Raw genomic sequence first — 23,947 nt, forward strand, 5'->3', positions numbered from 1 at the left:
AGTCCACGTATTTTTAAAAAAAAAGAAAACCTCGAAATTAAGATCTGATAAACATGCCTTTTGTAGCTCTAAGATGATTATATCTGTACATATTGATGATAAACAGTTTCCCATACCTAGACCGAAAATCTGTTTATAGAATTTTCCATCAAAATTCAAATAATCGCTATCAAATGTGAAATTTAGAAGTTGAAAAAATTGTTCTTTTAATAGATTACAATGTGGTTGAATGTCTGGCCATTTTTTCTGAATTATTTGTTAGGAATAATAAATAGTAATTGTGAGGAATAATACAATTTTGGAAGTCAGAGACGATTTTAAAAAAATTCCGTGTGTAATATTGTTCTTATCAAATGCATACTGTAAAAATTGAGAAAGAAATTTTGAGAGGTTATATAAAGGAGAACTAACAAAGCTGACAATAGGTCTAAGTGGGATATTTTTTTCTTCTGTATTTTAGATAATAAATACATTTTGGTAAAAATACCATTTATGCATTTCAGGTTTTTAATCTGATTTGGTGTAAGAGAGCTAAAATGTTATCAATAAGTTTATTTAATTTATTTTGGGTGTTAATTGTTGGATCTTTGTTGAGAGTTTTATACGTGTTTTTATCGGATAAAAGGAAATTTGTTTATTTTTGAGGAAATCTTTGATCAGTGTTTCATACTTTTCATTTCTAAGAAGATTTAGTTTATATCTGTGTAGACAAGTTTTTAGAGGCTTTTCTTGGCGCAGTAGTAAGTACGAAAAAGTTAGAAATATTATTTGGTAATTGTTAAAATTTTTCTAAACATTCTGTAAGTAAATTTTTTAGTTCCCCTTTTTCCAATGTACGTCTTCTATTTCTAAATCAAGAATTTTGTATTGGAGTTTTTTAAATAGTGCATGGCATTTATTTTTAAATGGTGTATTTTGTTTTGTTGCTTACACATCAGCACTTCGCTATCCTCAAAAACTAAATGGAATCATCAAAAAAAAATACAGCTATGTTCCACTCTATACTGCTTAACGAAAAGTTTTAATTTCTCTGTTGTAAGTACATATGAATGTTCCCATTTAATTTTAATTATAATTTTCAAATTTTTTTCTTAACTTTCATTTGCAAAAAAAGATGTAATTTTTGTTTGCACTTTTTTTGCGACAGGTTTAAGGCTACAGCCTTTTATTCTAAACCTTTTAGTGTAATAATGTCCTTTATGTCGACATAGTTTTGATGGCCCATTGTGTGACAATTTTCAAGGCTGCAAGAGCCTCTAAATGCGTAACTTTTTTTTCTTCAAAAGTTAATATCTCGCAGTCACTATCTTCTGAATCATTGCTATCGAGATTTTCCTCCACTACGTCTGTATTCCATTCCTCAATGTCTTTGGGGTTATAATAAATCTAAAAATAATCATATCTCAATGAAATTCTAAAACTATTACAGACTTTCTTCTTTTAATTTCCAAAAATTAAAAATTAAAAGGCGTAACTAGCACTAAATAATACCTGTTCAATTGTTTAAAGCAATGTAATGGTTTCATTAACTGCAGCTGCTCTAGCATCATTTTCCCACATCTCTTTTAGTCGAGCTAAAGGTCGGTCATCCTCCTCCAAATTTTTTCCCAAAATATTATTCCAACATTTTGAAATTACTGAAGGCTCTATTTTTTGCCAGGCCATATGCAATTGCATAATAGCATCTCTTAAAGTTATAACTTTTAGGGCCTCAGCTACTCCTTGACCCTTTGATACAATTGAACTTAATAGGCCTTTTCTGTAAAATAGTTTGGTTATTCGCAAAACATTTTAGTCTAATGGTTGAATTAATGGTGTAACATTTGGGGGCATGTATACAACAAAAATGTATCCATCAGAGGTTTTTAATTCTTCTGCCGGTGGATGCGAAGGGGCATTGTCTAACAGGAGAACGGCTTTTAAAGGAAGGTTTTTGCTTTGTAAAAATGATTTACCCTAAAAACCCAACTTAGTCTTAAAAAAATTAAAAAGCAAACAAAACTTTCACTTACCTCTGGAACAAAATGCTTAAAAAACCAAATAAAAATTTCCTGCCTCATCCAGGCATTTTTAGTGCTTTTATAGATGACTGGATTATCAAATCCTTTAAAACATCTGGGTGATTTTGCTTTTCCTAGTACTAAAGGCGTTAGTTTGTGTGATCCTGTAGCATTTGTGCACCCCAAAAGAGTTATTCTTTGTTTAGCTATTTTTAGACCAGGCGCCGCTTTTTCAAAAATTGCAACATAGGTTTTATCTGGCAATAACTTCCAATATAAACCCGTCTCATCTGCATTATAAATTTGATCTTCACTAAAATTAAGCTGCTTCATCTTTTTTCTTAAGCCTTCAATAAAGGGATTTACAAGGTGACGCTGCGAGGACAACTTTTCACCTGCAATTTTAAGCAGCCTTATACCATATCGCCATTTAAATTTTTGAAGCCATCCATCGCTTGCATTAAATTTATCGTTGAGTTTTAATTTTCTATGTAAATCTAGAGCCTTTTCTTTAAGCATATCACCCGTAACTGGCAAATTTCATTCACGCTGTTTGGTAAACCATTTATACAGCAAAGTTTCCATCTTGGGCTTTTCTGCACTGTTAAAGTGCATTTTAAAAAAGTGCACTTTTAAAGTGCATTTTTTTATTTTATTAGGTCTTAAACTCTCTCCAAGAACTTTTAGAATTTTTTCTTCTTTATTTTTAATTGCACAAATAGTTGGTTTTGCTATTTGATATTTCTTTGCTAGGACAGTAACACTTATACCATTTTTGTGCTCTTCCAAAATTTTTGATTTCTCATAAAGACTTCACTTCTTATGAATTTTAACCATTTTAAAAGGCCATTGCGCAAGATGCAACACTCAACTAAATGACCAAACAGCGTATCAAATGCGTAAACCCAATATCCACTAACAAGCCTAGACAAGTCTACACAGGATTACTAAAGATTTCTTAAAATTCACATTATCGAAATATGGGTTTGTTCACACTATAGACATAGAAAAATATTGGTGTTCACATTAATGAGTTGTTCATAAAATCGTAAGTTCACGTTACCGCGAGTATACTGTAGTTATTAAATAACATAATAATCTAGTTCAATTTATATTAATAACATTAATTTTATTTAATATTGTTTTTGACCATTGCATACCAAGAATGTTTTTAACTTTGTTTTATAATTGTTTTTTAGTTTTTTTTTATTTTAGCGTCCTAAAGAAGGGCTAATGTAGTCCGAAACGTCGGCATTAAATGAAAAAAAAATGTTTTATATTGAGGGACTTATTATATTTTAATATCTATAATGTAAATGGATCCCGTCGAGAGATAAATAAATAAATATACAATGTTACCCTTATTTTCAATACTTAATACGATGTAATTATAAGAATAGGGAATATCCATGAAAAAAGTCAGTATAGAAGGTTTATTAAGTTGAAACCCTAAAATACACCATGTATTAATAATTACCGAAACGCTCACTTAAATAGTTTCACATTAAGACCATAGTAGTATTATAGTAGGAAAATAGTATCATCTTAGGAAAATTTAAGTTGAGGCTGGCCTCTCAGTTCTAAGTATTTATCAAAAGTAACAACTGGGGCACCGGGGCACCACAAAGGACCGCTTATCAGATTGTCAGCTATATTTTAAAAAAATTACTAAAATCATTAGAGGACTGACTTTCTTTCTATTGCTATTAATTATCGACCAAGCAGCTTTAGAGATATCTGAATGCATGAGATTGTCTCATCAGGGTCTTTTTTATATTAACAAATTTTATGTTTATTTCCTAAAAGAAGGCAGTTCGACTCAATGTATACATTTTGATTTCTATACGTAGTTCATCTTTTGGATATTTAAGCTCAGGGCTAAACCATACCAGTCCGTATACATCTTCTTATTGACTTTTCTTATTACTTCCGGAAAAGCTACTCTATGCAACTAAAAGTTCCAATATATTTTCAAATATGACAGCAGTCTTAAATATGAAGCTATTGGTAAAGCTCTAAAATGCCGGCTTGTATAATAAGACGTATAGTACATCACAGAGCACATTCTTTAAATCTGAAGTCATTGATGTAATGATCAAATTGACACTAAGTAGGAAATGATCAGATAGTGTAGTATTAAAATCTTAACATTTAAATAAACACTAACATTGTGGAAGGGAAAACAGTCAATACAGTCTTTATATCTATGACTAGAAAATTATTCCCGGTTAGAACGATACAATTCCATAGTATCTAAAAGATTGCGTGTTTCTGATCATTAAAATCTTCATTAATTATTACATGTTAAAATATAACAATAGGTTCAGAGACTCTACTAGACACATCAACTGATGACGGTTCCACGTCAGATAGGACCCTAGTGGAAACCCAAGAAAATGCCATGGAAACTAGCAGCGACACCACCAGTATCACCACAGAGACCAGCAGTAATTCCGCGTATTTAAAGAAAATGCTAGCGGATGCAATGGTATTAATATATTAAATTTATATATGCAAAAAGTGTTACACATGCAAACACCCATTTCAGACTGAGAAAAGTTCGGAAAAGACTAATAAATCCCCCGAGGCGTCAGATAAGGCGAGTTCATTGGACAGTTTTGCAATCTCGTCACATATTGAGGTGATCCATAGGGAAAACTCGCCTCTGAGTTCCGAAAAGTCTGATTTGGTTAAAATTGGCTCCGATCATACTTCTTGTCATACTTCTTGTAAGTAAATGAAAAATACAGTTTTCTTGTATATTATAATAATATTTTTTTTAGGTGATGAGCTTGAAACGACCACCTCTTCGGATATCGAAATTATTTCGAGCCCAAACGGGGATTCTAGCAGTACCCAGAGCCGACAGAGTCCAGCCAAAAAAACTGGGTATAAAAATAAAACAGAGGAGTCTACGGTAGACTCGTTGTTGCAAAAAATCACGATAAAGAAGGTTAAAGGGCATAATAGGGAGCTTTCGGAAGCATCAAGTATAAGGTAGGAAAAAAGTTAGGTTAAAGTTATTTTGTTTTTAATTAGATATTGCATGTTTTAAAACGTTTTAGTGATGACTCCCATCCAAATGGGGATATAGAGCGATTGTTAAAAAGAGTCGCTGAAATGACTGAGATTTTGGAATCAAGGGAGACTAAACTGATTGATATGAATAGGCAAGTATAGTAATTGATATTCAGTATTTTTTTATTTGGATAAACTTTTAGAATATAATTTAGCAGAACGTCTTAATATGATACTTAAAAAACAACATAAATCAGTTAAAATTAGACAAAAGTTAAATAAGTAAAACATATTTAACATTCAAGCAATATGCCGTAAAAATTTCAATAGAAATTAAATATAGTGAACGGCAAACATATAGAACACATTCAATATAAAAAAAAAGAGGGCGTGCTAGAGAAAACGCTCGCACACGTCGACTATTATTTTTGGTTTCGCATTTTTTTCAACAAAAATTTTGTATACAGGGTGTCTCATGTAGCCGCGGTCAATACCAACTTTCTTATTTTAAATGGTCCTGTGTGATTACATTTTTGGATTTTACACAAAATTATAAACATTTTGATGTATCACGTGCCATGCTTTTATTCACTGTTTCGAAGTTAGCGGTTTTAAAAATTACCGTTTTTTTTTAATTTAAAAGCTTCTAAAACTTATTCTGCTAAGAATAGAAAAAAAACGATTTTCATTTTTCTATTCTTCCTTTTTAATTCCTTTTTTCTGAAAACCTAAAAAATATGATACATATTAAAAAAAAATCAATGTACTATCATGCCGAAAAAAAAACAGCAACTCAAACAGATAGAGACAGAACAAAAGACAGCAAAATCTCCAAAATCTGTTGGTCTATTGGAATAATATATTTTGATGTTGTCAAAGTTACCTTAATTTTGTGACAGCCGCATCAACAAAATTGTTCTTTCAAAATACCTGCATTATCTCCTCAGCAAAAGGCGATAATATACACTCGTCTGATGGATGGAGTTCCTATAAGAAGAATCGCAGAAGAATTGGGCATTAGTAAAAACACCGTTTCCTTAGCTGAGGCAAAAATTGCAGAATATGGAGCTATTGTAAGAAATCCAGGTTCGGGTCGACCAAAAATTTCAAACGACATTCAAGATAGAGAGTTATTATTTATTTATTCAAGTACAAGGCCTCCTACAGATAGACTAAGCAATCCAATTACAGGAAAGCACAAAATATCTTATGAATTTAAATACAAGTAAGCGCTTTGCCAAACATTACATTTTCACCAAACCTAACAAATACCAAGCAATATAAGCCTAACTAACTTATTTAATAGTATCTCACAAACAATAAAGAAGTATATATACAGGGTGTCCCAGCGAAAACGAAACAGAGGTATTTTTGGTATGAAAAAAAATTTTTTTTATAAAAATCTCGAACACGTCGATTTTATTTTCGAGGGGGACAACTTTTCCTTACCAAGGCACCCTCATACCAGTAACCCTTTTCGAGAGGGTGGGATCACCCCTAAAATCTTATATAGAAAGAGGGGTCGTGTGATACCTTATTTTAAAGGTCTTTTAATTCTGAATATAACTGCCAAATTTGAAGTGGCTAAAATTTTTTATCCGGATATGACAGCTTGTCAAAATTGTAGAAACAGCGAAAATGAAAAAGGTATTTTGAACTCTGTTTTGGATAATATTTTTAAAAGAATAAGGAAGTCCTAATTTCAAAGGGGTCACTTATTAATTAAGAGGCCACCCTAATACCTGGAACCCTTTACGAGGGGTTGAAAGCACCCCTTAAATCTTAAATAGAAAAAGGGGTCGTGTCATTCCTTATTTTGAAGGCTTTTTTACTCTGAATTTAAATGGTGACTTCTGAGTGACTGATGGATATCTTATGGATATAAAAATAGCAAGAAATATCTTTACTGCCAGTAAAAGTGGAGAGATAAGAAATACCTACCCTTTTCCTTTTGTGTCTTTTAAATAAAACAAGTTTATTTAAATTACGTCAATTTATTAAATGTTCAAATTGTGCCCCGCCTACTTCCATGCAGGAATACAGGTTTTGCTCAAAACGATGCCTGACGTTTTGTAGAACTTCAGGTGTTATCATCTGATACTCATTTATAATTCTCTGGCGTAAGTCTTCTAGGGTGTCTGGTTGGGTAGCGTAAACTTTTGTTTTTAAATGCCCCCATAAAAAAAATCTAATGGGGTTAAATCGGGTTACCTAGCTAGCCATTCCATAAAAGGTCCTCTCCTTCCAATCCAACGATCAGGAAATATCTCATCAAGATATTGCCTCACACCAGCAGCATAATGTGGAGGCGCTCCGTCTTGTTGGAAAACGACTTGATCATCATCAGAATGATTTCCGCCTTGCATTATTTCTACTATTCTTAGATATACGGCATTTTCCAAGAGATCTCGGTACATTTCTCCATTCAAATTTCTGGGCGGAAAAAACGGACCAACAATGGAGCCGCCCAAGATGCCCGCCCAAACATTTAACTTCTCAGGGAACTGGGTATGAACTTCACGAAACTGGCCCGGATTTGCATTTGACCAGTAGCGGCAGTTATGACGATTTACGTTGCCATTAAGAAAAAAAGTACATTCATCTGAAAAGCAAATGTTGTAAATAAGACGCGGATTAACGGTTATCATATCACTAAGCGATTCACAAAATTGCACTCGTCTGTCAAAATCGTCCTCATTCAGTTCTTGCACCAGATGAATTTTGTAAGCATGGAATTTATTATGCTTAAGTATCCTATGAACACTACTTTTGCTTACTCCTGTACTCGTCGCCAATTTTCTGACACTTATTCCTGGCTCGGCATGAAGTTGACCTAGGACAGTTATTTGCATTGCTCCATTGACAACAGCATTTTGAACCGCACGCTTTTTATTTAAGACACTGCCAGATGCCCTAAATTTAGTAACTATTTCTAGAACGTATTTTCTGTTGACTCGTTTTTCTGGATGAAGGTCATTAAATTCTTATACCGTTCTATTGGCACAATTGTTATGCCGAAAGAAAAACTCTATCATCTCAACCCTCTCTGCAGTAGAATAAACCATTGCTAACAGTGTTTCAACACGTAAAAGACTGGGTAATAATTTAAAACTATTTAAATAAATGCTGCTTTATGAAAAAAGTACCAATGATATTTAGCAAGCTAAGTAAATTCTTCAGATACTTGTGTTTGCATTTTATTTGGTATTTTGTTTTTATTTATGATATGCTGATAAGGTGTAATAACAATAATATTAACAATACTAATAAATTTTTAATCATGTTTTAATGATGCAATAAAAAAAATTGTATTGAAGAAAGGGTTTCAGGCATAAAGGTTTATATTTAAAGCATTTTTTCCAGAATTTTATTTGGCTTTCATATCCAGAAGAAATCCATCAGTCACTCAGAAGTCACCATTTAAATTTAAAGTGAAAACGCTTTCAACATAAGGTATAACACGATCCCTCTTTCTGTTTAAGATTTAAGGGGTGCTTTCAACCCCTCGTAAAGGATTCCAGGTATTAGGTGGCCTCTTAATTAATAAGTGACCCCTTCGAAAATAGGATTTCCTTGTTCTTTTAAAAATATTATCCAAAAAAGAGTCCATAATACCTTTTTCATTTTCGCTGTTTCCGCAATTTTGACAAGCTGTTTTATCCAGAGAAATAATTTTAGCCACTTCAAATTTGGCAGTTATATTCAGAATTAAAAGACCTTTAAAATAAGGTATCATACGACCCCTCTTTCCATTTAGGATTTTAGGGGTGATTCCACCCCCTCGAAGGGGGTTGCTGGTATGAGGGTGCCTTGGTAAGGAAAAGTTGTCCCCCTCAAAAATAAAATCGACGTGTCCGAGATTTTTGAAAAAAAATTTTTTTTTCATACCGAAAATAGCTCTGTTTCGTTTTCGCTGGGACACCCTGTACATATGAATAATGACAATAGGACAATATTTATCGTTCTTTGCGAAATTAGGTAGAATTTCTCAAGTATCGCTTAAATGAAGACATACTGGAGAAAAATATATCATTATTCAAATTAGTGTCTTGAAAATTATTAAAACTACGGGCGCATCTGAATAATGGAGAGTTAGACGAATAGTTTGAAGAATATCTTGAGATGCTAAAGGTCGATTCATTACGCAAAATATTAATAAGGATTAACGTTGATATGTAAATTTTCCAGACAGAAAGGGCAGTCTATTAAATGATTAATAATTTTATAAATAAAATGTTTCTACGACTGTCTAAGGGCTTCATACCATAAAACTTTAAGTTATCATAGTAAATAAAAAAATATCTTTGTCTATTAAAGCGGAAATTTATTATATTTACAAACTTGCGTTGCACCCTTTCAATTTGGTCAATATATTTGTGATACATCGGATTCCAAGCTACTGTCGCATATTCTATAGTAGGTTTAACGAATGCATTATATAATAATATTAATGTTGGTTGATGATTAAAACCCTGTGTAATTCGAGCTATAAAACCGAGATTTTTTAGAGCTTTCTCAACAATGTTTTCTATATGAACGTCGAAGAGCAGTCTGGAATCCAACGTCACACCTAAATCTTTAATAAACTCCACATACTTTAAGATAGTGCCCCCGAGATAGACATCACATTTTTTTTGTGTCAGTTAGTTGGCTTTTTAAGAAACAATCCGTTTGAAACAGTAATAAAGGCGAAAGAAGACACGTATTTTTCTGGTTCTGCTAATACAGCTCGTAGTAGGATAAGAAATTTGGAAATTAAAAGTTGCTGTGCAAGAAATAAAATATTTTTGACTGAAGCAAACAAACAGAGAAGATTAGAATTCGCCCATCAATATGCACACCAAAACAACATATGGGAAACGGTAATATTTTTGGATGAAAAAACCTTTCAACCGTGCAATAATAGCAAAATCCGCGTTTAAGGCCTTCTAATACCAGATATGATAAAAGATATACACATAAAACTAATCAAAGTGGACGTTTTAGGATAAACGTTTCGGTCTGGATTAGTTTTAGAGGACCAGGCGTTTGTGAAATAGTGCAGGGAAGGCTTAATGCCTTAGGATGTTGCAATATTCTGAACAATGTTATGATGCCATCAGTTGGTGTAGTATATGGGCAAGATTTTATCTTCCAACATGATAATGCTTCTATACATACAGCCCGTATAGTTCAAAACTATCTAGCCGAAAGACGAATTCAAGTTTTACCGTGGCCCTCGAAAAGCCCTGATATCAACCCAATTGAAAACGTTTGGCGTAAAATGGCAAAATATATGTATAAAGATAACTTTAGGCCTAGAAATCAGAATTAATTACGCCTAAAGATAAATGACGCATGGCACCAAATAACCGAAGAATATACCAGAAACTTCATTTTAAGTATGTCACGACGTTTGCAAGCCGTAATTGATAATGCCGGTGCGCTTACTAAGTATTAATAATTTTTTATTCCATATTATTAAAAAAAAGATTTTAGTTAGTTTTGGTTTATTTATAAAATGTGTTCCAAATAAAAATAAATATCGAAAAATAAAAATGTCTTGTATCAATATTATTATTTAAATATGTAATTATTAAGACTCCAAAAATTCATAATGCGTAAATATGCATACCATACCCAAGGAATGCGATTTACTATAATACACTAGGAGACAATTCCCTACCTAAATTTTAATGTCTCAGTTTTTTTTCGGCACGATGGTACCTAAACTTGATAAATGAAACTCAACGATTTAAATTATTTTATTAAGTGTTCAAAATGCCCACCATTCATTCCTGGCAAAATGCTAGTCTACATGTACATACCCTTCGGCAGTAATTTTTCATGTGTGAGTACAGACGATGCCATTTACAACTTTATTTTCCAACTGTATAGCCAGATTAACGGTGGTGGCGTTAAAAGATCGTTAGCAGCGTGTTTACGTCGGATCTTCACGTTCTGAATATAGTTCATTAGCTTGGAGTATTTCACAGGGCTGTTTCTTTTTTATGTCACTGCTCTAACTTACCTTAACATTCAAGGATAATTCACTTTATTTCGCTTTTAGGCAACTTAATAGGAAATAACTTTTGATATATTGTAGGCTTTTGAGATTTTTATTATGTTTTCTAGGCTTTTGGAGTAATTTTTACAGGCATTTGAATGCATTTCTTATTTCGTTCCAGCAATTTAATATCTTCCACATAGTGAAAACGCTTTTTCATATATTTCACAAGCATTTGAAGTAATTTTTCTATTCATTTCAGGCACTTAAAGAAATTTTTTGTTTCCTAGGAATTAGAGATAATATTTTACGTTTTACAGGATATTTGACCAATTTTTAGAGACTTAAATATTTTTTAGATTTTATTCCATTTAGGAATTTCATGTCTCGCCATAAATTGAAGCATTTAAGGAAATTTTGTGTTTTATTTCAGACATTGGACGACTTTTTTATCTTGTCAAATCTTTTTCTTATTCCCCAAATTTAGTGTCTCTCCGTTAATTGAGGCATTTCAGGTAATAATTTCTTTTATTCCAGGCATTTGAGGACATTTTCTATGTTGTCTTAATCGTTACGTTTTCTAGATTTTTATTTTTTATCGATGTCCTCCTGACATCTAATTTTTTCAAGCTTCTTAATTAATTTTCTATTTTCGTCCAAGAATTTAATATAATTTACACACTACATTGATTCGTCTTCGGTAAATGTTAAGAGACCACCTTCACTCAGTAAAGAAGAAATCTGTGAAGTAAGAAAAACTTAGTACTTGGGGATTCTATTAGATCAAAATTTTACATGGGGAGAACATATTAATTATTTTACAGGCAGAATGAGGCATTTAATTCAAAAATTTTATCAACTTCGAGAAATTCAAAGGACTAAACATCATTATCTATAAGTATTTCGCCGAATCTTTTCTTACTTACTATATAATAGTAAACTATACAGGGTGATTTTTAAGTTGATACTTTTTTTTAACTGTGTATAGAACTCGGTAAAATAAACATTTTTTTCAAATAACTTTATTCAAAAAACCGAAAAATAAAAAAATTGCATTGCCAAAATGTTATAAAATGAGTCCAATACGGTCCTCTCTAATTTAAATAAGTTGTTTAAAATTGTCACCATTAACTTCAACACAACGATTTGCTCGACGTAACCACTGTTCCGTAACGGCACGCAATAGAAAAATCGGTTTTTGTCTAACTGTTGCCGCAGCCTGCTCAATACGTGCTATTAGTTCTTCTTGTGTGTCTAAACTTTTCATATACCCCCACAAAAAAAAGTCACATGGATTTAGGTCTGGCGACCTTGGTGGCCATGCAACTGGTGCATTTCGGCCAATCCAACGATTTGGGTAACTTATATCCAAAAATTCGCTCACTTCTCGTCTAAAATGGGCAGGTTCTCCATCCTGCAGGAGCCACATAGCTTGCCTGATATTCAGTGGCACGTCTTCTAACAGAACAGGCAGATTATTTTGCAAAAAGTTCAAATAAACATCGCCCGTCAAACGGTCTGGTAAGATAAATGGTCCAACAAGTATCCCATTCACAATTCCTGCCCACACATTCCTGAAAATTGGTTCTGCGAATTGCATGGGGATTATCAATAGACCAATCATGCGTATTTCGAAAATTGTTAATTCCGTTTCGGGTGAATGTTGCCTCGTCCATGGCTAAAATTTTGTTCGAAAAATGTTGATCATTTTCATGTTGTTGTAGGAGCCATTCACAAAACTGAACTCTGCGGGGGAAGTCTTCAGGCAGTAGCGCTTGGACACGTTGAACGTGAAAGGGATTAAATTGATTCTCGCGCAATGTTGACCCTGCAACAATTCGAGTACTTGTTGTTAGATCTTCTTCGATGAGATTTAAAATTTGTTCTTCCCTATGAACATTTTCAGGTCTCCTTCCTCTTCCTGTATGCCCTCCACGATGTTCCCGTAAATCGCCAGTATCCCTAGCCCGTTGAATAAGATTTATGAAACTTCTGGGTGTAGGATGATTCCGCAAAGGAAAGCGGTATGCGTATAATACCGAAGCAGCAGCAGCACTTTGAAGACACTCTCCATAAATAAGCAACATATCCACAAGTTTATTGTTTTCATAACGATGTGCCATTTTTAGGATTTGCAAATTTAAAATTAACAACAATAAACCAAAAGTGTCTAAGACTAACTGATCGGTACAATGTGTGATCGATAATACAAAAATTCGAGCAAAAACTAAACATAAACAGACGATGAAAAACAAACCCATATTAACTTTTTTTATTCTGTATGTCCCTTGTTTTTGAGTGTATCGAAAAAAGTTATTTAAAAAAAATGTGTATTTTACCGAGTTCTATACACAGTTAAAAAAAAGTATCAGCTTAAAAATCACCCTGTATAATAGTTTTTCTTCAGACGCTGGAGTCCAAATTTTTCATATATCTTTTCACTAATTAAGGTTCCACAGAAGTTTGTAACTATTTAATGCACACGCAGGTAGTGCGTGAAGTCATTTAGGTGCGTAAGGTATAATTTATTATATAAGTATTATGTAATATATTGACTTGAATTGAAAATAAAAAAATTCTACCAAGGGATTCGACCCTTTAAGTTCTAGACAACGTTCGGCCTAGTTAAAGCACTTCGTAATCCTTTTATCCAAAACCCTCCTTTTTCTGTCCGGTACTGCACCTCGTACATGTTTTCCGGCTTTTGGAGCCTTTTATATGCATTTTAATTTGTTCTTTAATTGGTCGTTTCTAGTAGATAGAGTTTTAAAGAAATAAACATTTATCTATAGAAGAAATGCTGAGCTACAAGAACAGAACTCAGACCTTAAGATGCAATTGGACTGTGTGCTGACCCAACAGTTGGAAAGTGCAGACGTATCCCAAGTAACTGAAGAGTATACCAGAAGGTTATCAGCTTTAGAAAAGAAATTCCAGCAAGTAAATATGGTTTTTTATTTAGTATATGTTGATTGTTGATATATGGACTTTTTTTGGGGTAATTTAGGCAATAAGAGAGAAAGACTCCCTAAGAAAACAACTGGACCAAGCAAAACTCGATGTGGCAGCCCGGTTAAGTAAAAACGAACTGGAATCGGCGATCTCCGAAAAGGATGAAATTATCAAAGAACTTAGAGAAGAGGGTGAAAAATTATCAAAAACCCAATTGCAACACTCCAATATTATCAAAAAACTACGCGCTAAAGAAAAGGAAAATGAAACCATTATCAAAAATTTAAAGTAATCACTTAATTACGCCTTTAATTTAAGTTTTAATGCTTAATTTTTAGAGAAATGAATGAGAGTCTCTCCAGTGAAACCGAGCGCCTAAAAAAATCACTATCGGCCAAAGAAGACGTGGAACGTACCCAAATCGAGGCGGTGCACAATTTAACAACGAAAAACAAAAAATTAGATACCGAAGTGTCTAAATTGAAAAGTCAATTGGAGGATTTAACTCAAAAGTTCGATACGACCAAGAAATCGTTGGAGGCGGCCAAGAAGGAGCTGGTCGATAAAAATAAGACCAGTTCGGAACTTTTGGCGCGCCAACAGTTGTTAGAGAGCCTCGAAAATGAGAAGAGAATGACTGAGTCCCAGAACGAAGAGGTACGTGAACAGTCTATTTTTTTTTACAATTAAATTTGGGCTAAACTTGGGTAAAACAGTCGTAGTCGTAGTTTATGTTAGGTAACATAAGCTGAAAATCAAGGATTTGCTTGTGTTATGGTCCCTATGGGTAATTTAACCCCTAGTGTTAGAAAGAGGGCATACAGTAATTAAAGTGTGATGTAATGCAATGCACTTAGTGAATGTGAAATGAACACATTTACATGGGGTTGGCTTTTATTTTATTTTTCCAATTTTCGGTTATTTGTTGACCAAACAAGTCACGCCCAATCCAGAGTTGATATCTTTGGACAGCTTGTACAAATAAGTTTAGAAAACTAAATTCTAAAGGCTCTTAACTAACTAATAGCACAGTACTAAGTCGAAATTATACCCATTTGTAGTTAGTTAAGTCATCCAGATGAGAAAAAAACGTATGGCGTAGATATTTTTGCCAATCAATATTAGGTTAGAAACTTTACCTTTGCCTTCAGAAATTAATAGTCTGCTATGTATTTTTATACGTTTAGAAATTAACAAATGATTTATTTTAGCAGCATATTATTATATTTTTATATTCGTGTATATACTTTCATTCCCAAAAAATTAAAAAAAATTTTGTAGTATTTATTGTATTATTAACAAACTTAACAATTAACAAATATTATAATTAATCATAAATAATGGGACATAAACAACAAGTCCGAAACGGAATTGCACTTCAAATTGAGAATGTGATAGAGCGAGCAGCAGATGCCACAAAATTGAGCACAACAACGATCGCAAATATAAAGAAGAATGGGATAAAATCAGATCAGGATTACGCTGCTCATATATTTTCCAAGCAAAAGACCGCAAAAACCAAATCTACAACATATTTGAAAAGTAGAATTCGGCACGAGCAGTAGACGTAACAAAACCGAGCTTACAAAAATTGTGAATAATGGTATAAAATTATTTCAACTCACTGGGAAAAATTTAAATACTGATAATTTAATTTATTTTTTCATTAAAAAAAATGCTGCTTGAAGGAATATGTTAACACATTAAAATGAAAATACCATTCCAAAAAATAAAACATACAAACTCAAAAAAAACACGCCATATTGCATTACCAAGTTAATGAAATTGCAACGATATGATTGAATACTTAAACGACGATCATAAAATAAAATTTGCTAGAACAAAAAAAGCTTAATCAATCTCGTCAGTATTGTCAGAGGCAGAACTGAAATCAGAGATATTGTCTTCGTCATCGTCGTCTTCGTCAGTCGTAATCATAAGTGGCAGAATGTCATAGGCATCACTTGTATTGCCTCCCAAGCCTTTTCAATTACCTTTTCTGTATGAAAAACATATTTTTGCCAATGATCTATAAAAATTTTGTTTATTACCCTTTCCCATGTAGCCAGAACTTCTGAAGGTAACCCCTTAAAATTGGAAATATATTGATCATATTTTCGTTTACATTCCGACCATACCATTTCAATTGCATTAAACTGGCAATGATATGGTGGCAGTCGCAAAATTTTGTGTCCTAAAAGTTTAACATATTCATCAAGGAAGTACTTTTTTTCACTAGGGCAGTTTCTGCGTGCAATACTCCATATTTTATCTTTCATGGCTTTTTCTGGAAAGCCAATATTCTTTTTCTTCAACCATTCGGTCAGTCTCTGCTTTGTCCAAGATTTTCTTGGGATTTCTTCTAATAAACCAGAATGGTAACTTGCATTGTCCATGATTATAAATGACTTTGGGGGAAGATTTGAAACCAGCTGAGTTTTAAACCAGTCTTCGAAGTTTTTCCTGTTCATATTGTCATGATAACCTCCCGTCTTTAATCCACTCTTGAATATTAAATTTGCACCCTTGATGAAGCCATCTTTGGTGCCGGCGTGGACCACGATATAACGATGACCTTAAAAATAAAAGATAATTTAATTCTCTTCTTTTAGAAATCATTCTTCCAGAACATAAATTTAATATCATTAATAAGTAATGTTCCATGCACATACAAGTAGTGTATGGAGTTAAATTCCCTCATATTGTCTTAGAGAGAAATTATATGAAACTATAAAACAAATGAAATTATGAAGTTAGAGGGCTAAAAATCTAAAAAGATAAGCAGATAATTTTTACCTTCACTGTTTTTCCTTGAATCCGTGTGCTTGGTGTCATCTTGCCAGCTACTACGAAATGATCCCTTGTTAAAAATCCACGTCTCGTCAATGAAAACTGGAGTAAAACCTTCCGGACCTACATTTCTATTTTTGATATACTCCCTTAAAAAATTGATTTTTTTATGAACAATATTTGGCAAGTCCATCAAATATTTTCTGTTATTTGATTTTTTCCACTTGAAGCCTATACTATTGATCCATCTTCTTAAGGAGTCAATGGAAAACTCAAAATATTCAATTTCTTCCCTGAACTTTTCTCTTATTGTTGCCAATATTACATATTCTTTTCTGGCGTACATAGAATAAATTGTGTCCCGAATTCTATGTTTCAAATATGTTGTAATTTTGGTTTTTGCTATCTTTGCTTAAAAGATATACGGGCTGCGTAATCCTGATCTGATTTTATCCCATTCTTCTTTATATTTGCGATCGTTGTTGTGCTCAATTTTGTTGCATCTGCGGTTCGCTGTATCACATTCACAATTTGAAGTGCAATTCCGTTTCGGACTTGTTCCTTTTCCAGTTGAAAAAAAGCCAATATATTTAAAATCATCAGCTGCGATTGTTCATTATACCTATTATATCTTTTTTTAGGCATTATCTAACACTTTTCGAAATAACTTTCAAGAACAAGTTGACAAACCAATATTTTTGATTGACAGTGACGGATATTTCACATAACGTAGTATATAAAAGATGAATAATCATCAGACACCAATTTTTTTTAAAAGTTTGTTGTCGCCGCTGTTTGGAATATGCTAAACAAAGATAAACAAAAATGACGTCATTACAAATGGGTATAATTTCGACTTTATCTCTTAGTCTCACTCTATTTTACAATTTTCTTCACGTGTTCCCTAAATATCGATATCTTTATTATAGTATTGACAGGAAGTGAAAAGAACGTTTATTGTTTTAAATATCTGAAAGAGGCTAGGTTCTACAAGTGTTAATTTTTTTGTAGGTGTCATATTAGCATCGTAATTATTGTGGGTTAAGACAAATTACACAATGATTATAATTAAAATAAAAAATTTTATTCTTCATAAAATTACCCTTTTAATTAATATTTGAGAAATATAAAACTTTGAATATATGGTTGAATACAAAAACTAGTCTAAAACTAAACAAAAAAGAATACTAATTCATTTTTTTATTATATATTTTTGTTTTATTTTTGACAGTCTTACAATTTTTTTTCTATTGTATGCCATATGAGCGGCATTAGCGATTGTATTTCTATATTTATTGTCTTGTTTGTATCGTGTTCGATTCTTCTGTCTTTCCATTAGAGTTTATCAAGTCATAAAAGTAATGTGTATCTTTTGGAATAACTGTTTTAAGCTGTTGTAGGTCGAGTCATTTTTTTATAATTGCTTGGGTAGGTATTCATGAATAATTTCTTTTTGTTTTTGCGGTAATATTGCATAAGGATAGTCGTATTTAGTTTTAAACAAACTTTTTGCAGAAGGTAAATATTTTAAGCATTTTAAGTCCACTGCCTTTAATGGGATGTTTAATTTTCCTGGACGAATTGAGTTATATCTCATCAGGTTTTGATTTTTTAAATTTAGAGTACGAATGGTTCAAATATTCCTTTTCTAAAGGCATTGGTTTTTTTGGCATCTATCGGTAGAAAAATATATTTTCCTTTTAATTGTCTCTTAACAAGACTGAAGAGTCACACTCCATTTGGGTGTGAGCCTTTTCAAGAAACTTCTATTAATTCTCAGTGTGAAATTTTATGGCATAGTGTTCCTTTTGATTCGTTCCATAAAAAAATTTTACATGAGTTGACAAATTGTAGATTGTAAAATTGTCTACCTTCAATTTACTTGTGTAATACAAGTCGTGTACTTAAGGACATAATTTGACGGCTTGTACCTCCATTGCAAAATAATAAATAGCCTGATCTTGTCTTTTCCTTTTGTCCAAATCCTTTTATTGGCGAGCACGGTCTTTCGCTAAAATATGATTCTCGTAGACAATTTTTAAAATTTGTTGCATGATATATCCACAACATAAATCGCGCTGATTTTTTCTAGAAATGAATAGTATGTTTCATTCATTTCGTCAAACTTTTTTAGAAAGATGCTAATTAACAAGGGCAGTTTATCTTCGTCTAAATATTTTTTTCTATACAGGGTTACTGGTAATTCGATACATTCCTTTGGAGATGTGATAGGGGAGGGGGGTAAGAAGTAAATTGAACCCTAATATGTATTATGCAAAAGTTGATAGTTTTCGACATATTTAATTTTTTTTTCTGTTTTTCTTCAAAATGTAGACCTTAGTGGTTTAAAAGGCAGTTTCCAGAAAATCCGCTGTATATTTTTTTAACTTTTTATGCAAAATACATGCTCAACACAACAGTGTTATGTTTGTAATGGCAAAAGTCCCGCAAATAGTTGTAACCATAGGTAAATTCTCGATGCAAAGTGTAATTTTTTTTTCTTAAATAAAATACTACACTTTCTAGTGGATATTTTTTGAAAAAAAATTATGCTACATTCTTCAAAATTTCCTTAAAACTTCCTTATTTTCTAAGCTAGCTCACAGGATACAAATGCTTAAAAGTTAGGTGACATGGTTTTGTATTTTTATTATAAATTGTAAAGTAACGCATTTATCAGTATTTACCTTCACAAATCTTGTTCAAAATGAGAGCCTCTATTGCGAATACAGGCTCGGCAGCGCCTTCTCATTTCAGTCTTTGTTGTTCTAGTTGTTATGGTATTCCTGATCTGCTGGGCAGCGTTGGTTATTCTTTGGATAAGATCTTCCCGGGTAATTATTGGGGTTGCATAAACCAGTGCTTTCATTTGACCCCATATGCTATAATCAAGCGGGGTTAAGTCAGGGCTTCGTGCTGGCCAAGCTATTGGACCTGACCTACCAATCCAACGATTCGGGAAACGTTCATCCAGGAACTGCCGAACTGACCGCCGAAATGAGCTGGACATCCGTCACGTTGAAATATCATTCGTCCTCTAACGGCGAGAGGAATATCGTCAAAAAGATCTTGTAGGTCATGTCGTAAAAAATTTTCATAAATATCCCCGTTTAAATGGTCTGGGAAAAAATGTGGTCCTATTACATCCCGGCCAATAAGTCCCATCCACACATTTACAGAAAACTTTCTTTGAAAACTGGTTTCTCTTGTTAAACGGGGATTTTCTTCGGCCCAAAAATGAAAGTTATGAAAATTTGTAATGCCCTCATGACTAAACTTTGACTCGTCCGTCCACAAAATGTCGGTTAAAAAAGTTCTATTGTCTGCATCAGAATTTATAATAAATCTGCAGAATTCTCCCTTCTTATCGGGTCCCCTTCTTCCAATCCTTGGACAGGCGTATAATGGTAAGGATGGCTTCCCATTTGCCGAATCGTGGACCAAACTTTCCATTGCGATGATCCTGTTTGCTGCGCTACGGCATTAGTGGATGTGGTTAGATCGTCTTCAAAATGTCTTAATATTTCCTCCTCATCTTCTGCTCGATATACGCGAGGAGCGCCAGCGTCACCTCTTCTTGGTTTTACAGATCCAGTTTCAGCGATAGCTCGGTAGGTCGAAGCGAAAACACGGACATTTGGAATGCGGCGGTTCGGAAGCGACGTTGGTATTCTCGGCGAGACTCCGCGGCATTAGAGTCCATAAAATGAGAGAATATGCCGGTGACGTCAGACTTCGCGCATCTAAGCTGGCTATCGTTAAGCGTAGAAGCGTAGAATTCTAGCAGATGTGAAAGAGAGAGATGCATGTATTCACGGTCAAGTAAACCTAATCAGGGAAATATGGGGCCTCCCCTTTATTGATTTTTTGGCATATTCTCTCATTTTATGGACTCTACCATTGCAAAACCCATAAACAAACATAATATCTGCATATTCAGCGTTAGTAAACGTGGCCATAGCGCAGAAACCAATAGAATACCTTCTTTGAAAACACGAGAAAAATAAACTCGAAACTCGTAATTTAACTACTTTCCACAACAATTATTGCTGTTAGACTATCTACACATCAAATTTTTAACAATAAAATTAAAAAAACAAATTGTTGCTATAGTACTTAAATACCATAGAAGTAAATACCACTTGGCATTTTTCAAGTGCGTTCTTACTATTAATAATAAAAATACAAAATTCTGTTAAAATTTTTGGTAGCATTTATAGCCTATGAGTTAGCTTAGATAATAAGAAAGTTTTACGTAAATTTTGAAGAATGTAGCATAATTTTTTTTCAAAAAATATCCACTAGAAAGTGTAGTATTTTATTTAAGAAAAAAAAATTACACTTTGCATCGAGAATTTACCTATGGTTACAACTATTTGCGGGACTTTTGCCATTACAAACGTAACACTATTGTGTTGAGCATGTATTTTGCCTAAAAAGTTAAAAAAATATACAGCGGATTTTCTGGAAACTGCCTTTTAAACCACTAAGGTCTACATTTTGAAGAAAAACAGAAAAAATTAAATATGTCGAAAACTATCAACTTTTGCATAATACATATTAGGGTTCCATTTACTTCTTACCCCCTCCCCTATCACATCTCCAAAGGAATGTATCGAATTACCAGTAACCCTGTATATTTCAAATATATTAGTTTTGAAATCTTCTTCTAGATGTAATTTATTTGACTTTCTGCGACAGAGCTATAACTGTACTCATTTTTTACTTTGTTCTACTAAATGTAGTGCCAATTATTTTTTATTTAATTTTTCTTCTAGTCTTATTTTTGTTTGTATCGACTTGTTTATTTTGTTTTCTACACACGAACACTCCTCATTGACCCAGTGCTTAACCATTCGTTCCTTTGTACCTAACGTACCAAGAAATGTTTGCATGATAACACACTTGATGTTTTCCGGCTTCAATTTTTAAATACTATTGAAATGATCCCTTTCGTCGGATGGATTTTTTTGTGAAGCTTCGTTTTTTTTAAGTCATATGCAAAACATTGAGCCTTTTCTGTTCCCAGGACATAATCCAAAATTTTTTCAAAAATTATTTGTCGGATTTCTTCTGGCAGCAGGTGGCAACAACGATTTGCTGCTTTTTTCCAAAGAAACGAATTACAGTTAGGCCCGAGCATTATTTTGTTTCTTCTTGCTTCTTGTTCAATCGTCCTGTCTTTAGATATTGTGTATCCAACGTACTCTTCTACCATCATTCTCTTTCTTAGGTTAATGTTTATATCCCACAATTCGCTAGTGGCTTTTTTCTTCTCTTTCCTTTCAGTTATTTTCGTAAGTGTAAAGTCAATGATATTGGACTAAATTGAGTATTTTATTACTGTAAATTTTACCTTTCGCCGGTACTAAACCGGGATTATATTGATTTTCTCTTTCATCTGCGTATTTTAAGTCACTTTCTTGATTATTTTTCGGGTGATATAAAGTCAGGATCATATCTTATTTTCCGGCTCTACTAAATTTTCGTGTTGGCAAATTTTGTCTTTAAGTGCTATCAAAAGTAGATTATCATCTTCATCTGATTCTTCGATGTGAGCCACCTCTTGAGCCTTACCTCTTGTGTAAGATAACTTTCATCCACGGATGGGTTTTCTCATTCTCGTAAATTAACTTGTTGAGCCTGTTCATTTTTCAAATCTGCTATATCCTCACTACTTTTATAATAATTCAATGGTATTAATTATTGGTAGAGTTTCATAACTTACGTCACCGGAAAGGAAGTCATTAATACTCTGACTATCAAAGGGATCTCGAAGAAAGTGGCTTCCATCTTTATTAATAATTTCTAATTCGTATAGCACGACGTACGTCAAGTCGCGTTTTTTAAGTTATGTTAAATTTACGCGAGAAAGAAATATTTATTAAAAACGCCAAATTCAAAAAAATGTGGGATAAATCCTATTAGAATATTATTATCGATACCCGTTAAATTGCGATCATTCTTAGAACTGAAATGGAGAGTCATGCCAGAGTATAGAGAGCAAGTCATTTTATTGGGCTTCTACCGCATTTCATTTTTCCCTTTTCCCATCCCGAAATGCTTTTAAAGTGTTTTTCTTACGTAAATAAGCTCCCTACATACGACTAATATTATTTTATACCGACTGCTTATGATTCGTAGGTCTGAGATGGGGAAAAGGCCAGAAAGTAGAAAAAAGTAATTTTATCGGATTTTTACCCCATTTCTCTCTTCTCTTAAATCCTAAAATGCAATGAAATTTTCTTACATAATTATGCTTCCTTCATACTAGGAATATCGATTATTAGATGTTCCTATATTGTCTATGATTAGTAGAAGGTTTGAGATTGAGAAAAAGTCCAAAAAGTGAGTAAAAAGTTATTTTATTTGGTCTCTACCACCCTTCACTCTTCTGTTATATCCTAAAATGCCTTGAAAATAATAATTTTACGAAATTGTTATGCCTATATATAAGGCACGTGAATCATTCTATAGGGATGATCCACGGATTGTAATTTTGAGATGGAGAATTAGGTCAAAAAGTGGTTTAAAAATTCCATTCTTCCGTGCTCCCATTCCATTGTGAAATGCATTAAAAGCGATTTTTTTTAAATCTTATATTTGATTGGCCTTGCCTTGCCTTGTCTTATATATTTTATGTGTAATATTATACAGGGTGTTTCAGAACTATAGGATCAAACTTCTGGGGGTTGTTCAGTGCAACAGAAGAATCCATTTGCTACACTACGCCACTACGGCCCTAAGACGCGTTAAAATTTATAAAAGACATTAATTACCTAAATAGGATCTGCTGCATTAATTTTTACCTTTTGTACATGATACCATAACAACAATTGTTTAAAATCAACGCTTATCAATGTCAATTCTCAATGTCATGTTTAAAAATTGTATAGCTTACAATTTTTAAACATTTATTGCTAATGGAAAACTTTACCAATCAAGAATAGGCGGATATGCATTTGGCATACGGAGTAACAAACTGCAATGCACGAGCAGCATCGCGGTTGTATCATGAACATTATCCCGAACGACAGCATTCTGGATACAAAAAGTTTATTGTGGTTCATCGGCAGCTCGCTAAGACAGACATGTTTAAGACCAAGATGCATGACTGGTGTTACTCGAACCGTGAGAACGGTCGAATTTGAAGAAGAGGTGCTTCAGCAAGTTGCCGATGAACCATCAAATAGCACACGTG

General features: G+C 33.1%; 1 protein-coding gene across 2 annotated transcripts in view; it reads left to right on the top strand.

The window, feature by feature from the left end:
• Positions 1–23,947, top strand: part of LOC126735020 (TATA element modulatory factor) — a 52,863-nt gene that overhangs the window by 16,458 nt on the left and 12,458 nt on the right. For both annotated transcript variants that reach the window (XM_050438894.1, XM_050438899.1), the window contains exons 8-14: positions 4,322–4,488; positions 4,549–4,729; positions 4,784–4,997; positions 5,066–5,170; positions 13,797–13,944; positions 14,012–14,244; positions 14,295–14,613. In XM_050438894.1, the coding sequence (XP_050294851.1) occupies positions 4,322–4,488; positions 4,549–4,729; positions 4,784–4,997; positions 5,066–5,170; positions 13,797–13,944; positions 14,012–14,244; positions 14,295–14,613 (1,367 nt within the window). The remainder of the gene's footprint in view (positions 1–4,321; positions 4,489–4,548; positions 4,730–4,783; positions 4,998–5,065; positions 5,171–13,796; positions 13,945–14,011; positions 14,245–14,294; positions 14,614–23,947) is intronic.

Source organism: Anthonomus grandis, chromosome 1 (genome assembly GCF_022605725.1).
Source record: "Anthonomus grandis grandis chromosome 1, icAntGran1.3, whole genome shotgun sequence".
In the NCBI taxonomy this organism is placed as follows: domain Eukaryota; kingdom Metazoa; phylum Arthropoda; class Insecta; order Coleoptera; family Curculionidae; genus Anthonomus; species Anthonomus grandis.